Raw genomic sequence first — 21024 nt, forward strand, 5'->3', positions numbered from 1 at the left:
ATAGTATATTAATATACTGTAAGCTGATCAATTTTAAGGGAAATACTCACCCTCTTCGGCATGGACTTGCAACTGGCCCGCTTGGATCAGCTGACGCAGCATATCGGGAGGTATGTTGGCAAACGATGTCGCTGGATAGACGTATTTATTATTATCAGACGACGTGGCTGCAGTTAGTCCGCTGCTTCCCGCTGCCACTGATGCTGCTGTCAGTGCTGCTGTGGATGTGGATGGTCCAGTCTCAGTCTGATAATTCAATGCTATTGGCATTGGCTTGGGGCCAACAGTCGTCGCGACTGTCGCTGAGGAGCAGCTCGCTGTTGGCTCACACTTAAGTTCAAGAGGCCCAGATTTAACAGCCTCCGCATCTGCCGCCGTGCTCGGCATCTCCACATCCGACGAATCATCGGACTCATTTCCCGAAGATGTTGGCGATCGATCATCCTGCAAATAAACAGAAAAAGAGGAGAGAAAGAAAATCAGTTTCACATGCTGCAGCCAAACAGTCTGGTTTGATCTTAAGCCAATGCTTAGCTGATCTGTTCAGTTCTGGCTTTCTGCCAGACTGTTCTATATGCCAGCCAAGTAAATGTACGTGCAAGTGTGAGTGTGTGCGTGTGTGTGTGTGCTTGGGCCAAAAAGCCGCAGAAAAAAAAGCAATGTGCCTGCACCAAATATGGCGCGAAATTGCGTATAAGTGCTGGCCGCGTTGCACGCCGGTACGCATTTCAATGAGTCAAGAGAGCTCAACTCAACTGAACGTTGCCTTAAATGTGCACACGCGTTAAAGAATTTAGAATATTGATTTCTGGCTCTGTATATGTACGGATCGAGCAGGGACATTCAACACACAGCACAGATACAAGACTGTGTCGACTGTCGACTGTCGACAGTGACATTAAACTCGCTCATCATAGTCGCTGTATCACATCATTTTAATTTTGATTAGTGCCCCCAGGTAAAATTAATTGCCAACTGTAACAATGCGATCGCCATTTTGTGGCATTGCGCATACGCATTCGCAATTCGCAATCACAATTCGTATTCGCATTCGCATGCCGACAGCAGCAGCAGCAGCAGCAGCAGCTTCCAATGAAATTGTAGCAACGTGGTTGTTGTTGTTGCTGGCTGCCACAGCGCAATTGAGACCAAAATGGGCGTCTTGGACTGACGACTCTGCGACTGTTGCAACTCTGTTGGTGTTGCTCTTATTGTTGCAGACATTTGCCGGCCGGCCAGTGGTGAATCGCTGAGTGGCTCAACCGACCGCTCGACTGCCTTTTGAGTGACAGCACCAAGACATTTTAATTAGGAACAACAACGCGAGCAGCAACACCGTTGACAAACTGTCTCTAAGTCACTTTTGGCAGCACAACTCTCAACTTGCAACTTGCAACTCCCAACTGTGCAACTGTGCAACTCTGCAACTGTTGTTACGCTCGCGGTTTTCAGTTGCAACTTGCGACCAAATACAACCACAAAAGCAGATACAGATACGCGTCTTGTCGATTGCAGAGATAACAAAGACAAAGATCTGAATGCTGACTGAATGTCTTTAGAGAGTTAAAGTCGAGTGCGTCATACTTGGTTCCTTAGCAACGCAAACAAAATTTTAAAATCGTTAATTGAATGTGGTAAAACATAAATATAAAATATTAGAAACAATGCCAGGCAGTTAACGTTCCCATCTTAAAATCTTTTTGTTTATCTCTCTCTATATCGTCTTATAAACCTTTGACGAAAATTGCGAAAAAATTATAAAAATTCACATATAATATTTAATATTAATATAATTGTCACGTAATACATTTTTAAATCAAATAGAAGATAACAAATTAATAGGAAAATGTTAGAAATAAACTAATCATTTTAGTGCCTCTTCTGACTTTTTCTATTTTATTGTCATAATCTTGAATTCTATCAACTGCCTAGATTTTTTTTTGTGCATTAAGTTTCGCCAACAGTCAAGTCAAGATAATATTTTGACATTTGTTTTTTTTTCACTTTAAGTGTGTACGAATGTCTCCTCTTGGTGTTGCTGCTTCGCAGCTTTTTTATCTTATCTCAAATATATTATAAAAATGTATTGGGTAAAAGAATTTAACATTCTTCCCCTTACATTTTCACTATAACGTTATTGCTTTTTCTGATTCCTATAAAGTTTTACAACCGTTAGGAATTACTGAATATAACATGGAATAGTTATAAATTAGTATTTCTATTATCTATCAACCAATGAAATATTTAAAAGCAATTTGAATACTCAAATTTGTCCATTTGATGTTCATAGCTAATAAGTTTATTATTATTATAAGAAACTATTGGGTAAAAATCGCGTATTTTATTTGTGTATGGGAAGTTCTAAGAGAAAAGAAAGTTTTATTTTAAATTTTTGTGAAAAATTATTAACTTTTTTAAATAAAACAAATTTTTTTAAATTTGTATTATTTAAATAATTAAAAAAATGAAAAAGCAAAAATTTTGTTTCGCCCCCGGGTGGACTCGAACCACCAACCTTTCGGTTAACAGCCGAACGCGCTAACCGATTGCGCCACGGAGGCACATGAACTCTGACGGGCTAAGCCAACAGCTTAAAATTAAGTATATGTAAAAAGAGATGCTATTTAATAAAAGCATATTCAGAGGGTTGTTCAAGTCACGCACACAACCTTATCTTACAAATGCATATACAATTATTTTACATCACAAAAAAAAAATCTTATTTCAATACAACTGCAAGTGCGAAAAAGTAAAGCAAGGCACAACACATCCCCTTTTCTTTTTATCCAAAATCACACTATTTATAATCTTTTTAACATTAAGAGACCAATTCTAGCAATATTCAAAATTAAAAAATATTTATTTTGGACCTTCATTTTGACAATTTCTTTTTAATATGATCCCTTGGAGGATTATTTATTTCTGCCAATGGGTTATAGTCATTAAAAAACCAAATATATATTTGGTTTTGTTATAGTACTATAGATTTCAACGCAATTAGCAGTGGAATTAAAGAATTTTTGGTATTTTTAACACGCCAAGAGTTTCTTGCGTTTTAAGCAGTTGCTGCAATAAAAGATTTCTCATGAGTAAAAGTTGCATTGAAGTATAATCTATATATTTTATTTTTATCTCTAATCTATTAATTATATCATTCAAGCTAATTTTGCGGTAGTTTTCGAAAAACTCTAAGTTTTTATGAAACATATTCTGGAGCCGCATCCTGTAAATTAATATCCAATACATGGAGCATCATCGATTGTTATATAATCAGGTTTATATCCTGTGTATCACTTAAATTCCGTGTTATTCTCTCTAAAGACTTATGGTAACACTTTTTAAGCCACAGTACTTACTACTTGGAAAATAATGCTTAATCAACACTAAAATTTCTGTTTGGTTCATTGTTTTAAGCATCTCAAATTTAAAAAACAGATAATGGTATTATTTTGAAATTTTATAAACAATCATTTAAAAGATGGTATATAAAAATAAAAAGGGGTTTGGGTTACTTGAGTCAAAAGTGTCACAAATTGTTAGGCGATGTTTTATAATGAAAACTTGTTTGTTGAAAGCGAACAATACAAGTGATAAGGAAGTTTACACAGTACTATATTTATTAAAGATAATTATTTTTATGAGAGGTTTAAGGTTGTAACATATATGTTACTTTTATGATTCTATCAAGTAAATAATTTTTATGAATTTAATATAGCTACAAGAAATATTTATCGTATGATTACATCTCAATGAACTGAAAATAAAACGAAACAAATAATCCTTGAATTGTATTATTTCATTGTCAACAGTGGTATGCAATGACCAAGTGCGGTTTTAAGCTATAAATTAATTTACTACAAATCGAAATGTATTCGACAAGGACATGCTGTGCACCGTGGTGACTGTTATTATTGATACTGGCCAAGTGGAAAAGCAAAGTGCAAGTGCAATAGAGTATGTCGTATCGATGCGATGCGAAGCGAGTTGCTCGAGAAATATTGATAGTCGTGTGTCTGGCGCAAATGCCGAGAATGTCTCATTAAGTGACAATTAGAGTTGAGCTTGAGCTTGATTTGGAGTTGGAGTTGTGACTGAAGGATGGTTGAAGGCATAGCCCATTCGAAACCAAACCAAAACATAAACCAACCCAACCCAACCCAGTGGAGGAGCCCAACCCAATGCAAGTGGCTGCAAGATGCAATGGTCGTATTTGCGCATTTGCGTGGAATGCGCGGTCAGTGGCATGCAATTTACTATATAAAAATAATGTAGCATTGTTTTTTAAGGTAGCAAGCGGTCGATACCACACGACACCGCAGCACTCGATGCCGATTGGGGCTGCTGGCCTCGGATTGCTGGAGCCTGCAACAAATGCAATTATATAGAAATTTGTCTTGCTGTGATATGTGCGGCATGTTGCTGCTGCCGCTGCTGTTGCTACTACTGCTGCTGCTGTTGCAGTTGCAGTTGCAGTTGTGTGGCCATCGGCTGTGCCAAAAATAGTCAATTTGGGAAAGGCTAATAATAAATGCGGTTTGTCTGTCTGTCACTTCAGTCAGTTCGTCAGTGACAAACACAAACAGCTCAGCACAACAAATGAATTGTGAGTACAAGTACGAGTGCGATTACAAGTACTCGCATGAGTATGAATGAATTCTCCTTTTCCAAATTGGCCAACTGACATTCATCCAGCCAAGGTGGCATTTGCTTTGGTCCAAAGTGAATGCGATTCAATTGAATTCATTTGCTGGCTTGGTGTCGTGTGACCTACACCAGCGAATGATTGACGGATGGCACATTTGCTTTTCGATTGATTAGTTGTTATTACCAAAATGGCCACAGCGATATGCCACGGCAACAGCGATGGTGACTGCTGACAGCGATGGCGATGGCGATGCCTGACGCGCCGAATCTGATGCCCAAAGCCAAGGGGGCGACAACAGTTGCCAAGTTGCCAAGATGCCGAGTTGCCAAGTTGCCAAGCTCTGTGTTGTTGACAGTCAGCACCCGCTTAACTTCAACTGTGCAAACTTTAGCTGGCAACTTTGGCCAGCTCTCGTGTGCAGCATTTTGGGCAATAAACATTTGCATTTGCATGTTACTGTTGTTGTCATTGTTGTTGTTATTACTTGTACTATTGTTGTTGCTGCTGCTGCTACCGTTGATGCCGTGTGCATCTACCGACACTGATACGAGCCGCTGCCGCCGTCGCGTTGAACAAAGGAATAGCCAAATGTGAGCAGCTCTCTTTTGGCCGCCTCCCCGCCCCCTGGGCACCCTTTGGCCACCAATTGCCCAGTTTGCGGGCTCCATTGATGCTGGCGCTTTCAATGAAAACATAAAAATAAAAATGCAAATGAAGTCCCACAACGAAAGCACTTAAATCTAACGCACAATTGTACGAATACTGTGGTGCTGAAAGCTTAATGAAACTGTTAAAAAATCAAAATACTTTGCTAAGCTAATGGAAGCAATCTTTGTATTTAACTAAATTATTAGAGTTGTTTTTAAGTCGAAACAAAGTTTGCGTTTTCCACTTGCTATTTGCATTGCAGACAGTCTGTATTTTAATTGCCTGTGAAGAGCAGAACTGCCCACTGTTGAATTTAAGGTAGGTGGAATCACAACCCACAAAGCTTAAGACAAGAGTTGAACAGGAAACGTTAAGCAAATGTTGTGGCCAGGCCAAGACGGGCAACAACAGCACACAGCAGGCAAAATGGGGCGGCTGGCGAACAAAGCCAAGTCAGAGCCGAAAGAGAATTGACATGAAACAGCAGCAATAACAACAACAGAGACAACACCAACAACAACAACAACAACAACAAGTAGACAGAGACAACACTGCGTAGACATTGTTGCTGTTGCTGTAGTTGTTGGAGTTGGAGTTGTCGCTGGTGGATTTTGGTTCGCTCGTCGTCGCATCCGGGCCAACAATATGCACTTTAAAGCGTTTATATCCGCAAGCCTGACCGGCAGCGACTGACTTTCTGTTTTTGGTCAAATCACAGTTTGCGGTTACACGGATTCACGCGCAAAGAAAGCGAACAGGCGAGAGAGCAGGAAGTGCTCCAATAGCTCCCCAAAAATGAGCTCAAGAAAGCTCACGACGTGAGCAGCTCAATTCGAAAATCGTAAAGTCTAATTCTTAACTTTGTTGCTGCTGTTATGATGAGAATTATCATCTATTTAAATGCCAGCGAGCATATTAACATGCCACGATTGGCCTGGGCACGGCAAGGTTCAGGTCTGAGAACAACGATCTCAGCTCTGATGCTGGCTTATTGTTCGAAGTTAGCAATTATTTGGTTAAATTGAATGGCTCGATGCAGAGGAACAACCTGCAAACGCAGATCCTAGAGACTAAGGCCTAATTATGCGTGCGCTGCGATGGCCCAAACAAAACAAGCCAACAACTACGACAACTTATCGGCTAACGCTGGGACAGCTCAGGACAGTCGCAGTGGACAGATTCAGATACAGGACAGATACAGATACTCAGATGCACTCATAGGCATAGGCAGTAGAGGTAGTAGAGGCAAGACCAGAAGCAGATGAAAAGCCACCGATTAGCCTGGCGTTTGGCAAGGCGCCCATTTTTTTGCAAATTTATGAAGGCCACTAACAACGGCATAAAGCAAGCCTTGGCCAAGCCAAGCCAAGCCGAGTCAGGGGAACAAATGTAATCAACTTGACCGCAAACAAACAGTTGAATGCAAATTGCAATTATTACATGTTACATTCCCATTTGAATGAGCAGTTTTATCGGACCTGCTTTAGCTTCTCTCTCTGCCTCATTTAATAGTAAGGCAACTGTTTATGTAATATTTATACAGTGATTACTTCTGGGTTTTCTAAGGATAACATAGAATGAATGTAAGGCACTTCATCGGAGAATATGAGATTATGAATTCATATTTTATTGTTGTTTCATTACAGTACATTGCAATGGGGATACAAAGAAGTGTGAGCCACTCTTCTCCTTTAAGGTGTACCAAGATTTTAGCTTTATATCATGAAGTTATTAGAGCCCATTATTATTAACACAGTCTTAATTAAAAACTATAATGACTGTTAGTTTACAATGTTCTATTATTTGTTACTATTATTATTCAATAACTATTGCATGACATATTCTCATTTGAATGAGTAGCAGCCTTAAGTCTACCACTGCCCATATTAGACGTTCCTAACAACCAAAGCAGAGTAACTAGTTATGCTTATTTAGTTATTTATAAAGTGATTACAACTGAGTTTTCCAAGGATAACATAAGAAATGCATTTCATCAGAGAATATGAGATTATGAATTAATATTTGATTGTTGTTTATTGCAAAGGGGGATTCAAAAAATTCTGTGAACCACGTTTCCTTTTTAAGATTTATTAAGATTTCAGATTTATATCATGTATATCCCTAGTGCATTGTTAGTATTGCTACTCCTTACCAATTATTGGAGTTTAGCTTTTCTTAAATAGTATATAATTGCAGTAAGTATGGCATTGATCTGAAAACATTCGTCGACAAAGCTTTTCTATAAATCAATAATATATAATTATATTTCATATATTATATCACCTAGTTCCAATTTACTATGAGTATAAGATCAAAATTGTATTTATAATTTAAAATCAAGCAAAACTTCACGATTTTTCAATCAATCAATCAAAAATTGTTGTCGTACTGTTGTTGTCGTACTAACATTTTTTTTCAATCTTAAAAATCGTGAATTTTGTTTGATTTTAAATTAAAAATAATTCAATAGTGCTTTAGATCTAGATGATCATATAAATAGTTACATATAACGTTTAAATTTAATTACATGTAATAGAGATCAATTTGAGTGTGCTTTACTCGCTATTTATTTCCATTTCCATTTCTGGTATTATTCTTAAAATGTACCAAATTAATATACCGAAAAATTATTAAAATATACAAAATATAACAGATTGCAAACCATAGCACTGAAACCCGTCAGCTGCAGTAGTTTTTTTACTATATGAAATTTTTTCTTAAAATACCTATACAATGTTTATCTGATTAAAACCAAATAGACTCTAGTTATTATTGCAACTCTAGATTTAAAAATGTATACAGTCGCTTAAAAATGTATACAAATACTTTATTGTTTCCTTAATTCATCCTTCTGTTTTAATAAAAAATTGGCATAATACTAAATTTATCGACAATTTAAAGATTAACTAATTGCAGTCAAATCGTTATAAAGCATATTTAACAATTTTCTTATTAAAACTGCTAATGATTAATGATGGCAAAGATATTTAAAATTTTTTTTTTTGCGCATATTTGAAAATCATTTAAAATATCGGAATTGGTATTAAATTCTCTTATACTCTGTATGCAGTTGAAGTATAAAAAATACTTTTTCTGTGTCTAATATTACTTGAAATGCATTCGAAGAAACAAATAATATGTTGTGTGAATAGATTCATTGAAATCATTAAGCAGGTTCACTAAAAAAGTTGTTTAGTTGAACAAATTGCGTTTGCTTGATCATTAGTGATGTTAATCAATTTATTTTAATGGTGTCATTCAACAAATATGAACAAAAATAAAACAAACCACGTCTCGTGATCACGCCCACAAAATCAAAGTTGATTTCATATTTCAGAGAACTGAAAACAGCAAATTGGTCACACCCATCGCAAAGCAAAGATCGTGATATATATACATATATATGCACATAATATAGTATGTACATATGTAGTAAGAAGTAGATAAATAGATGCAGACGTGATCTTATAACAAATTCAACTGAATTTCATTTTTCAAAGCAAGCGCAGCAACAAAAAAAAACGTAATAAATTGTCGCTCATTTGCTTGCTCATTTGTTGTCGAAGCGTTGGCGGCCCCAAACGGCCAATGTACATAAGGCACAACCCAAAATGGACATGTAAGCAACTCGAAAGCGAGTCTATAAAATCTAATACGCACACAGGCTGGCCACAAGTCACGCCCACAGCTCAGCCAATAAATACGGCCATAAAATATACATACATAATAAAAACTGAGCACGTCTTAAGAGAGCATCGTAAGAGCGGTGCTCAAGCTGCGCTCACAAACGTACGCTCTCTTAAGGCTTGAAACGAGTTTCTTGAGAGATCACGACAGCGTGACTCAAGAGTCGCAGCAGTTCTTATTGCGTTTTCAGTCTGTGAGCAACTGCGTGAGTCGTACGACGATCTGCGAATTACCGAATCATCGAACGATCGATCCACAGATCGTGAGGCTCGTTATTAAAGTGCATTCAAAATCAAATATGTTCGGCAAGTGTTTAGACATTCAGAACTCGGAAGTTTGTGTACAACTAATAACATAAATATGAGGTAGTTGAGAATGTGTTTACTGATCTTTAACAAATTGGGGTAAGTAATAACTTAAAATAAGCAATTGATAAAATTATAATTAAAGTGTTGCTCAACTATTATTATACAACTAATATTGACGTGTTATTTAACTATTTACTTATTAATGATAAAGTGACTAGATAAACTACTATATTTAAAACGTGCAGACATTCCTTAAGCACAACTGCGAATCAATGATAAACAGCATTTATTTACATTTATTTATTGGGCTCCAAAATAGCTCAGGGTCTTAAGAAACAGTAGCCTGCCATGCCGACAGCTCAATCAAAGCCTTACAATCACACACAATCACCGCAACGGCAACAGCAACAGCAGTTGGTCCGATCCGAGTGAGGGGATGTGGGCTGTGAGGTGGCCCCGGCAAGTCGCCAAATCGGCGGCCACATTTCATAAATCAGCGAGTGTGTGTTTGTGGAGAGATCTCTGCGTTGCCGCCTGCTGCGAATCCTCGCTATTTATTGTATTTTAACAACATTATAAGCGAGCGTTTAAGTGGCGAGTATCGGTCTCTTGACTATCGAGCGGGACCTCGTTTGATTTGTGTTAGAATGCAAAATACCAACAGTATCAATGCGAGAGACTTGCCAGCTGTGACTGCGACTGCGACTGTGAGCAGGCACAGGCCAAAGACAATGGCAGGCAGGCACTCTGAGCAGTGGGGTAGGAACCAGGCACCGACAAAGCACCCAGCCAAGTCGGACAGTCGTTTCATAATCAGCCTGTGAGACGTGGCAACATGTTGGCCACGTTGTCGTTGTGGGCCGGGTCAAATGTCAAGCACATTATTTTTGTGTTTACGTACAATAAATATAAATGCATGATGCATTTTTGATAGATTTTCATGCCAATAAACAACCAACTGGCTAACCGCTAGAATGGTGTCTCGACCAACACTTGGTCAGACCCAAGCCAGACTCAGACCCAAACGCAGACCAGGCCACGCCAAGCCAGGCTTTGTGTGGGTACATAAATTCATAAAAGACACCAGGAAGCCAAAGCGGAGTCTGCGTATTTATCTGTTCCCGATCCCGATCCGGTTCTTCTGTTCGTCATCTTGCGCCTATGCAAATGTACGCGTTGTTGTGTCCGCTTTGCATTTTCGGCCTGATGTCGACAAAAATCGACAATCAACTCTGTCAGCCTCTCAGTCAGTCAGTCCGTCAGTCAGTCAGCTAGTCATATAGTCTGTCCTGTCAACCCAGTGCAGCGGAGGACCAACCACGTTGATGGGGCCAAAACAATGCCTTGTTGACACTGATGGAAAATCTGCGTGTCACAAATATCAAAATTCAATCGTTAGACGAGCCATCGATCGATCCTATGGGCGATGCATCTAATGATGAATCTCCTGATGGCCAGCCTTAGCTTAGCTCCATCAACAGTTTCGACATTCAAATTGAGAGTCCAGCTGCATGATGAGTTATGGATCTAAACGTAGATATGCAAATATGAGGATTCAATTGTTGATCTCAGGAATGATGAAAGTTTCGTTGTGGAAAAGACAATTCCAGTTTAGAGAGAGAGATTCACTTGAAACTGCATTTCGATAATAACATAATCTGGTTGCCAACTAAAATTTAAAAATAAATTGAACAACTGCGAGTATAATTAGCAGCAATCAGAGTAAACAAAGTTCTATAAAGTTTATTAACTTACTATGACTTTAAAAGGAATAGTTAATAATAATGTGTTCGCTGTTAAGAAAAGACGGTGATCACAAAGCGAAGCAAACCAAAGCAAAGCAAAGCAAAATGAAATGGAATAAATTAAGACGCTGAAATGATTGATTGATTATTTACAAATTGCCTTAAAAGGCGAAACTCGGGCGGGCTAGAATATGATTTTCTTATTTAAAGAAATCAGCGAATTTCAAGATTTGGGTGTTTTACTATTCTGTGTTTTACTCCAAATTGGCAAACACCTTCAGCTAATTGAATACCAATTTATGGCACATCAACAATAAGAAAATATCGAAAATATATGTATATAAAAGTAAACGAAGAAAAGTAGCAAAAATTACATATGAAATGAAAAAAAAACGAGCGAAAAAAGAAGCCAAGCAGAAATTACTTAACAAGCTCGACGACGACAACGACGACGACATCGTCGACGTCTTCGATGATTTACTTGTGCGTAATAATGCAACGCCCGCAACGTTGGAATGGCCAAGACCGCGACCAAGAGAAGAGGCCACAGACAGAACACAGCACAACACAACACAACAGAACAGAGCAGACCAGACCAGACCAGGGAGTCCGCTGAGGCCTGAAGGATGCCTACGCAGCGAGCGAGCGAGCGAGCACAGCACACGGTAAATGCATGTGAGAAGAAGTCTAACTGGGAATGCGCCTCAATTTAAAATGCGAATTACATTATCTGATCAAATGCATTCTTTGCTGAGCTCCAGGAGGAGTCTCTTGCTACCTCTTCAGCACACTCATCGAATGTCTGTGTGTGTGAGTGTGTATGCGTGTGGATGCTGCACAAATAAATAAATTTAAAAATACAAACAAGTAGTGCGGACAAAAAGAGCCGAGTGGAAAATTCGTGACAGCAATTGTTGATGAGCAGCGTGTGAACAGAGCAGACCGAGCGGCCCCGAGTTCGTATCGACCAAGAACTCAAACTCAGACTCAAGATCAGCAACAGTAACAGCAACACCAACAAGAAAACAAAATAAATTGTTGTACAGCAGCAAAACGCGTAATATTGAGCGACTAATAGCTGAAACTTGACTTGAAAGCGAACCAAATGGCCAGCGACAGATTCAGACCTCAGTCAGATACTCAGAGACTCAGAGTCAGGGAACCCAAGAGACTGTTGCCGTACACCTCCGCAGTCTAATTAACTCCTACGAGTATACAACTTTTAATTAAGCTGCACATGCTTATGTACTACGCGTACGTATATACTTAAATAAAATACATATGTATATACTTGAACGAGAATCGAATGTTTATATCAACAACGAAACAATCAAGTTGGCGATTGGAGAGTGGGCAGTCTCAAAGTTCGCAGCACAAGGCACGACAAATGAAAAGCATTTAGATCATTTCAATGGACATTAAAATAATAAAGTTGTTTCATAGAGTGTTTTAAAAGTCTTTTAAAAATATAAATATTTCGTAGAATTGAGACTTAGATAAAAAAGATCAATGTCTTTTTGAGGGAAATTAAGACAATTTAGTGAATTACAGTCGAGTGTGCTCGACACTTTCAATGAGAGTAAAACTAAGTGGTATTTTTCTTAAAATATACCAAATTAATAAACTAAAAAATACCGAAAGAATATTTAGTATATCGACATACTATAACATTCAAAATATACCATAGAGTTCAAATTATGTCGGATTGTCAACCAAAGCAGCTGAGACCCGACTGCAGCCGATGATGCCATATAAAGTTATAACTTCTAAAATTTACATAGTTTATCTTATTAATACTGCATTAAATCTTGAAATAATAAAAGCATATCTCAGTCTTAAAGGACGAACATCACTGTATCTTTGAGGGCATATAAAAAAACATTTAGCTCATTTGTATGCACAAATATTCTTTAAAAATAATTAAGAAATAGATTGCTTTAAATGACTTTAAATGATAGAAATATTTCGTAGCATTCAAAAAACTTAGTGATAGAAACTTTTCATAGTCTTAGACAACGATGATCAATGTATTTTCGAGGGAAGAATCTCAGTCTCTTGTCTTCGTATAAAAATGCCAAAGGCATCGCTGATATTGTTGATGATGCTCTCCACTGACGGTAGCCATTTATCTAGAACAGCAGGCAACAGATAGATTGTCAGACAGACAGAGCGAAAGACTGAGAGACGGACAGCCACCCAATCGAAGCGACAGAGAGACTGAAAGAATGAGACAGTTCTTCAGAGACGATTGGCAACTCGATGAGTTGATGATGTTAATGATGATGAGGACGTTCGATGCTGCTGCTGTTGCTGTTGCTGCATGCTGAATGTGCTGTGATAGAAAGTAAAAGAACGGAGACAACGAGGCTCCTTGGCAGCATTTAAGCTGCAGCTTTAATGAGACGTGGGAAAATACTTGAATCATCTGCTCTTCGCCTGCAATGAGGCATTTTTTTTGTAGCTTCTAATTTGTAAAACTCGCACGTTGATGGCATTAAAAACATGCAGATTTTTATTGGCCAAAAGCGAGCGCAACTGCAAGTGCTAAACATTTATGTTATGACTATATTTCTTCGCCTTGTTGCAAACAAGCTGCTGACAGTCCACATGCTTCTGCTTCTTCTGCTGGTCACAAATTAGCCTCGACAGCATGCGCTTTGACAAAGGACCACCAGCCAACGATCGGCATTGTCCCCTCCCCTTGTCTTTGAGATTGTTGCTGAAATTGTCGCTGAAGCTGCAGTTGAAGGCAGCCAATTGGACGCCTAGCGTGCGCTTTCTAGGTGGCATGCCGCATCTGTTGGCCAAGTTAGCCAGCTTGGCTCGGCTAACTGGACAGCTGAGCTTCTTAAATGTTTTGCCGCCAAAGACAACTGGCAACAACTACAAGCTACTACAATGCAGTCACAAAAACAGACAAAAAGAAAGAAACACAGCAACAACACAACACAACAACACATGGACCGCCGCCGCCATCGTGAGCGTCATTTGAATGGTGTGATAATTTTTGCGCCTTCTGTTGCATGTGGCAGTTGCTGTGGCAGTGAATTAATTGCGTGCCACATTATAAATATACACTGGGCAGCCAGAAGTCAGTAGCCAGCAGCCAGTAGCCAGTAGCTTATTAAGGGTTCAATGCTGTCTCTAAACACGGGTTGCATGCTGCATTTCAAAAGAAATTCTCACACGCCGCCCGTTAAAAAAATAAAATAAAATTGGTCAAATAACGCGCTGCTACATAAATTCCAAAAAAGTTTCGTGGCATGTTGCAAAGTTGTTCGTTGTTTGAGGTTGCTGTTGCTGCTGTTGTTGCTGCTGCTGCCAGTGTTGTTTGCTACGTGTGGGCATGTCAAGGCGTCGCGAAAGTGGCAAGTCGCCGATGTCGACGCCGACGCCGAAGTTGAAGCCGACGCAAACGCTTAGGCTGGACCAGACTTTGCCCCTGCGCAGTGTTGCAAATATTGCGCATACGCCGTGTGCTGCGACAGCTGCAGTTGTTCGTAGTCAATCAGCAGCAAATGGCTCCAGCAAAAATGCGACAAATGAAGCGCCGAAAATGTTGATAGCGCTTCCATTGTATTTATATGGTAAGCCATTTGTTTGTGGAATGAGTTGAAATTGCCCGAAATGCACTTCATACTAACATTCATCTTAGCTGACTTGAAATACTAAGTATTACAGTTAATTCGATTGCCTTTTATCGACTCCATATAAAATACTATACTTTTATTGTCAAATAAAAAGTTTTGTCATTTGTATTTGCAATTAGTTGAAATTGAAAATAAAATGTAATGTCGAAATAACATTCATCATAGCTCCTTTGCACCTTCAATTTGAAATACTGTCATTTGTTGCAATTTTCAGTATTAAATGCAACCCGATCGTCTTTTATCGACTTCATTCTAATCCAATTCGTAAATAAAAAGTTTTGTCATTTGTATTTGAAAATAGTTGAAATTGTTGTCAATAAAATGCAGATCGAACTAACATTTGTCTTAGATCTTTTGCAGTTTGTTAATTTTGAATATAATTTGATTATCTTTTATTTTTATTTTATACTAATTCAACATACTACATTTTATATTTAAATCTATAATTTCATTCGCAATAAAAATTAGTATTATTTTTGTTAATGAAATGCATTTAGTACTAACATTCAACTTAGCTTTTTCAAACTTAATTTTTTCACATTGAGTATTTGAGATAATTCAAGGGTCTTTTAATGACTTTATTCTAGTCAAATACTGTACAAAACAATATAATTTCACTGCCAAATAAAAAGTTTGTTATTTGTTTTTTTAATTAGCTGAAAATGACAATGAATAAATCTTAGCTCTCTTGAATTTTCATTCATGTCTTTTATCGACTTCATTCTAATATAATACTACATATAATATTATAATTTATTTCACAAATAAAAGACTCGTCATTTGTTAGAACTGTTGTTTGAAATTTGCAATGAAATGCATTTCGAACCAATATTCGTCTTAGATTTCCCCAACTATATTTCTTCACTTAACAATTTGCTGCAATATTAAGTGTTGGAGATAAACCAATTGTCTTTTATCGTCTTCATTCTAATCCAACTTACCACTATAGAAAATACTATCAATTCATTCGACAATAAAAAGTTTGCCATTTGTTTTTTGGAATGAGTTGAAGTCGTAAATGAAATGCAGGTAATAAAATTAGTCTACACTTTTTCAAGCTATTTTTCTTCACATAACAATTTGCTGCAATATGGAGTATTGAACATAATCCAATTGTTTTTTATCGACCACATTCAACACACTATCTTAACAATTGTGAGCTTAAATATAACAAAATACTATAATTTCACTCACAAATAAAAAGTTTGCTGATGCCATTTGGCGATTTAACCCAAGCGTCTGCGGGTGATATTCCCATTTGCATGTATCTGTATCTGCGTCTGAATTTGTTTCTGTATCTGCGACTATGACGTTGGCTATGGTTATAGCTTTGGCTCTATCTGTGCCTTCTGAAGCAAATGGCAGGCCAAATTTGCATATCAAACGCAGTCAACAACAGACGCCGCAACGTCGCCTTCGATACGACAACAACCACAACAACAATAACAACAACAACAACAATAACAACAACCACAACCACAACAGTTAAAGCAACAAGTACAACAGCAACAACTCCAACATGTCGCTAATGCATAGACAATGTTAGTGAATTCGCGTACGCCGAACGATGCGAATTAACTAAATTACAATATGTGAAATTGTCGTTGGAGCCGCATGTGTCTCGCTCTCGGTCTGCTCTTGCCTCCCCCACACACGTCTTTTAGCACTCCTCTCTGTTCCAATTCGTGCTATATTTGCGTGAAATTATTATGGCAATCGATTGTGCGTCTTAAAACATTATGAAATTTAAATGCGCCGACCACACAAGCTGACTAGAAAACGGGCGATAAAATTATTATTGATTGCTCATACGCAGCGTATAACGACTAAGGAAACCGAGCGGTGATAGTGCACAACTGCGAGACTCTCTATGCAAATTATAAGTTTATGCAAAAAAACTGAGGTCTTTATTTACTTAATTTCTCTATATAAAAGATTTATCTGAACAGAATTTTTTAATTTGTTTGACTGTTTTATTAACAGAGAAATACGTACATGATTGTTAGTGGAAGTTTTAATGGAAGTTGTGTAACACTCATAACCGAGCTTTAGGTGTATGTAATACTAATATTAAATATTGAAAAAATAAAATTACAAAATGGCGGATTTTTCGGTCATCTTGCAAAACCCCTTTGAGCTTACGGTGCACTGACTATGGACACGATTGTCATCATAATTTCTGACTGATTTAAAAATTTAAACACTTAACAATTATCGTTATATTCCTCTTAAGAAGATACTTCCAATATATATATTAAGAAGATACTTCCAATATATCCCCAAAAAAAGAATATACTTGGTAGAATATGACTTATAAGTTTAAGGATGTATTGTATAATGTGAAAAGTTTGCAAGTGGGATAGGACTGAAATTATTAGGTGACTTTGAAGACCTATGCAAAATTCTTCAGCCCATTTGCTATGCTATACTTCAATCATGTTACAGGGTATTCCAACACACGCACACATATTGCCAACAGGGACAACGACAACAGCTTCAATGAGCTTTCTTCAAGCAACGCTGACGATGTCGACGACGGCGATGACGCGATCGCCAGTCGCGATAGCCGCAATTATTTTCGTCATAAGTCAGCCAATGTGGCGACCACATTGCACTCGGCTCGCTATATACTCGACTCGCTCGCTCGCTCTCTTTCTTTTGCTCTCTCTCTCTCTCTCGCTCTGTGGGTAAGCTTAGTGTTGTATCTGCTGCTGTTGTGACTCGGCTTGGTTGCTGCTGCTGTGCCGCCGACGCTGCTGCTGCTGCTGTTGTTGTAGTGTTGGTTTTGTTATTCAGTTTTTCGCTGTTTTTATTATTTATTTTTTACGGTGCGCACAAGCTTCCAAATAAGGGACGGCACATGTGAACTGAGGAAGCTATAACTAGCGTTGAGAGCTACGCAAATCTGTGGGCTTTGCACTTTCGCATAGATTTCAATGTAAATAAACGCATGATGACAAACTGCAGCTTCACGCGTTGATCCAAGCGTCAGAAAATGGGGTCAGTTGTGCCAGGTGGCGACAATTGAATCAGGAGTCGAACTCGGCTTGACTTCGCCTCAACATCGAGAAGACTTTGGGTCGACTCGACCGCGAGTCGCGTCGTGCAACATATGGCAGCGATGACAACGCATGTTAACAGCTTTTTAAAGGCAATTGCACAACAAGAACAGCAGCAACAACAACAACAACAACAACAACAGCAGCGACATCGACAACCACCTCAACAGCAACAGCACACGCTTCAGTTAGCCTCGCTTGCCACAATTCCCAGGCCCATGTGGCAGATAAGCCATCGGAAGCGCCAAAGAAGAGAAACAAAAATGGTAAACGAATTGCGTTTTCGCTATTCGAATTTCTGCAATGTTTTTTTTGGCTACTTGCAACTTGAGACCAGTGACAGGAAATCTCACGCGTGCCACAAAGTACGCAACGGATAAAACTGCCACCGGACAGTTGATTATCCAAAAATGCGGTCTGGCGTGCCTTTGAATTAAGGTATCGATTTAGCCTGGCCAACAAAAGGCAAACTCTGAGCCAAAGTCCACTCTTCTGGTTCGTCACTCATTTTCATTCATTGTGGCGTGCGCTCATTGTTGGTGTGAAATTTAGCACAACAACAGCAGCCACAGAAACAGCAACAGCAACAGCGGCAACAGTAGCTGCAACAAGCTTCAAGCGGCGAGTGGCAACTTTAACAAGTGACTGCGGTTGCAATGAATCCGCATAACATACATACGGCCAAATGGACAGACAGATAACCAAGTGTTGCTGCTGCACCGGTGTTGTTGCTACTATGGCAAATATTTCTCGACTCGCAAGGCACGAAAAACACTTTTTAAATGCAGCGAAGCGTCAAACAGGTCGCTTTCTACCTTGCAACATCCAGCAACGATTCATCCAGCGATCCATTGGATACGCACAGGATCAAGTGTTATAAATGTTAATTCACAAATAATTGCAGTCGTTGCCTCTTCTTCTGAACATTATGCAAACTACGACTGGATTGCCTAATCGGCGCCAATCAAACTAAGGTTGGGTTCTCCTCGCCATCATCTTCATTATCAGCATCATCATCGTCTCAAGTCTAGACAGCTTGCTAAAGAACTTTGTCAAAATCTGTGCAGAAGCCTACATCTTTAATTGAAAATTTATGACACTTTCATGAAATGAAATTGCCCAAGAATAAGAAACAAAATTATGATCAACTGGCAGCTTTAGATTAATGCATTAAATTAACTTGAGTTCTTGAAAGCGAATGCGAATCAAAACAGAGAAATTAGGGTTTAAAAAAGTATACAAAGCAGTGAGTAATCAAAATTATCTTTAAAATATACCGAAAATTTACTAAAAATATACTATAACATATTTGATACATATGTATTTGGCTAAAAGCTTCAATAAATCTACAAGAAACATTTTTTATGTGATTGATGGATTTCATCTCTAAAAATATACCATAACATATTTGGTATATATTTTACTATAACGTTCAGCAAATCTACAAAAAACCTTATGAACGAGATCTTTGCATTTAATAAATTTAACAAAATACTAAAAATATACCAAAACATGTTTCAATACATTCGGGTAGAACCTTCAGCAAATACACAAGAAATTTCATGAACGACATTTTTGCGTATTTCATCTCTACTATAAAACACAGACAATAAAATACTAAAATTATACCAAAACATGCTTGGTTAAAGACTTCAGCAAAACTACAAGTCTTTATGAATGAGATTTGTGTATTTTATCTCTAATACAAAACAAATAGAACAATTCCATTTAGCAGAAGTAAGAAAACATCTTTGGTAATAAATTGCCAGCTCGCAAACGTCGTCACACACTTGAACTATTCAATTCATTATATAATGAAGCGCGCGGACTTCCCACACGAATATTGACAATCCGAGATGCTGCTGCCCACAGTTGCACGTTGCCAGTTCCAAGCTCCAAGTTCCATGTCGCCAGTATTTCCAGTACCGGGTTACGACTTCGGCCCAAACATCTACATCGAAAGCATAACAGAACGAACAGAACAAGCTGAACTGCCCACAATCTAACAAATTTTAAAATGACTCAAATTGTATGTAGCAAAAGTAAACACTTTACAAATTGTTTGCTTTCTAGATAGATTTGAACAAGTAATTTATTTAACCCTCAATTTAATTCAAGTAATAAAGGGGAGTGTTGGAAACGCGAATCTTTTTCTCATTTTTAAGAGATCTGAGATGATTTTTAATCCAAATTAAGAAGTTTAGTTCTATAATTCGAGATATATGCAAATAAATAACACCATGTGATAACACGGTGCAAATATGCATTATGCATTGCAAACTGTGTAAATTGAGTAGTTGTGTAAACAAGCCAGAAAAAGTCCAATTCTAAATGAAAACTTTGTCTTGCATTTTTTAAGGCCAATAATTTACAATATATACCTGCTACCCATAGATAGTTGACTATTATAACATCGTGCTAACTGAAAATCTATGAAACAGTCAGAAAGAAGAATATATTATATGTTCCCATAAAGAACATATGTATGAAAATATATTTTTTATTTCAACGTGAACATCTGAGACGATAAATCCATGATCGTCTCTCTGTCCTATATCTCAGAGACTATAGTATTTCTGAAATTTGGCTGCTATCAAATCATTTAATAATAATTTCATATTACAAAACTTCGACTGGTATATTTTTATCTATGGTATATCTATAATTTAAGAGTATATCGTTATACCAAATAATGATTTTGATATAATGTAAAAAAATATGCCAAATACAACCACGTATATTTAAAATATACCAAATACTACCATATATAGTTAAAAATATACCAAATTAATATACCAACATAGTAATAGATTATATCAAAAGCTTTATTTATCGATAAACTCTACTTTAGCTTTCTTTCATGCTTGATATTGGTATATAAACTATACTGAGTTGTAGAGGATTTGTAAATCTCTCTTTTTATTTGCGAAGATACTAAGCATCGCTAATCTAAGAGGCAAAAGAAAACTTGAAGCTAAGTAGCAAAATAAAAATTCGTATGTTCCAATAAAATAACACATCCTTAAACTTTGATTTAAAATAGCTCGATACGCATATGCAAATTCGACTATTTACTTTTTGAATTTAAATTGATGTGCTTTGTAACAAGTAATGATTGTTGTGAGACTGAAACGTGATCAACATAGATATGTGATTTTGTAGTAACAACAGGATAAACAATTGCAGTTGAAAGTCGAACTTTATCTAAGCTTCCTCAATGTTTGTTATAATATAAGCAAACATTGAAATTTTGATGGACAGACCATCAACAAGCATTCACAT

At 37.6% G+C, this 21024-nt stretch overlaps 1 protein-coding gene and 1 non-coding gene across 2 annotated transcripts in view; both read right to left on the reverse strand.

Annotated features, from left to right (window-relative positions):
* Positions 1-21024, reverse strand: part of LOC132790900 (serum response factor homolog) — a 32264-nt gene that overhangs the window by 676 nt on the left and 10564 nt on the right. Inside the window, 1 exon segment of the mRNA XM_060799649.1 lies at positions 51-444. Within this exon segment, the coding sequence (XP_060655632.1) occupies positions 51-444 (394 nt within the window).
* On the reverse strand, positions 2488-2561 carry Trnan-guu (transfer RNA asparagine (anticodon GUU)). Its single transcript has one exon. It is a non-coding gene; the product is annotated as a tRNA-Asn (tRNA).

Source organism: Drosophila nasuta, chromosome 3 (genome assembly GCF_023558535.2).
Source record: "Drosophila nasuta strain 15112-1781.00 chromosome 3, ASM2355853v1, whole genome shotgun sequence".
Classification (NCBI taxonomy): Eukaryota; Metazoa; Arthropoda; class Insecta; order Diptera; family Drosophilidae; genus Drosophila; species Drosophila nasuta.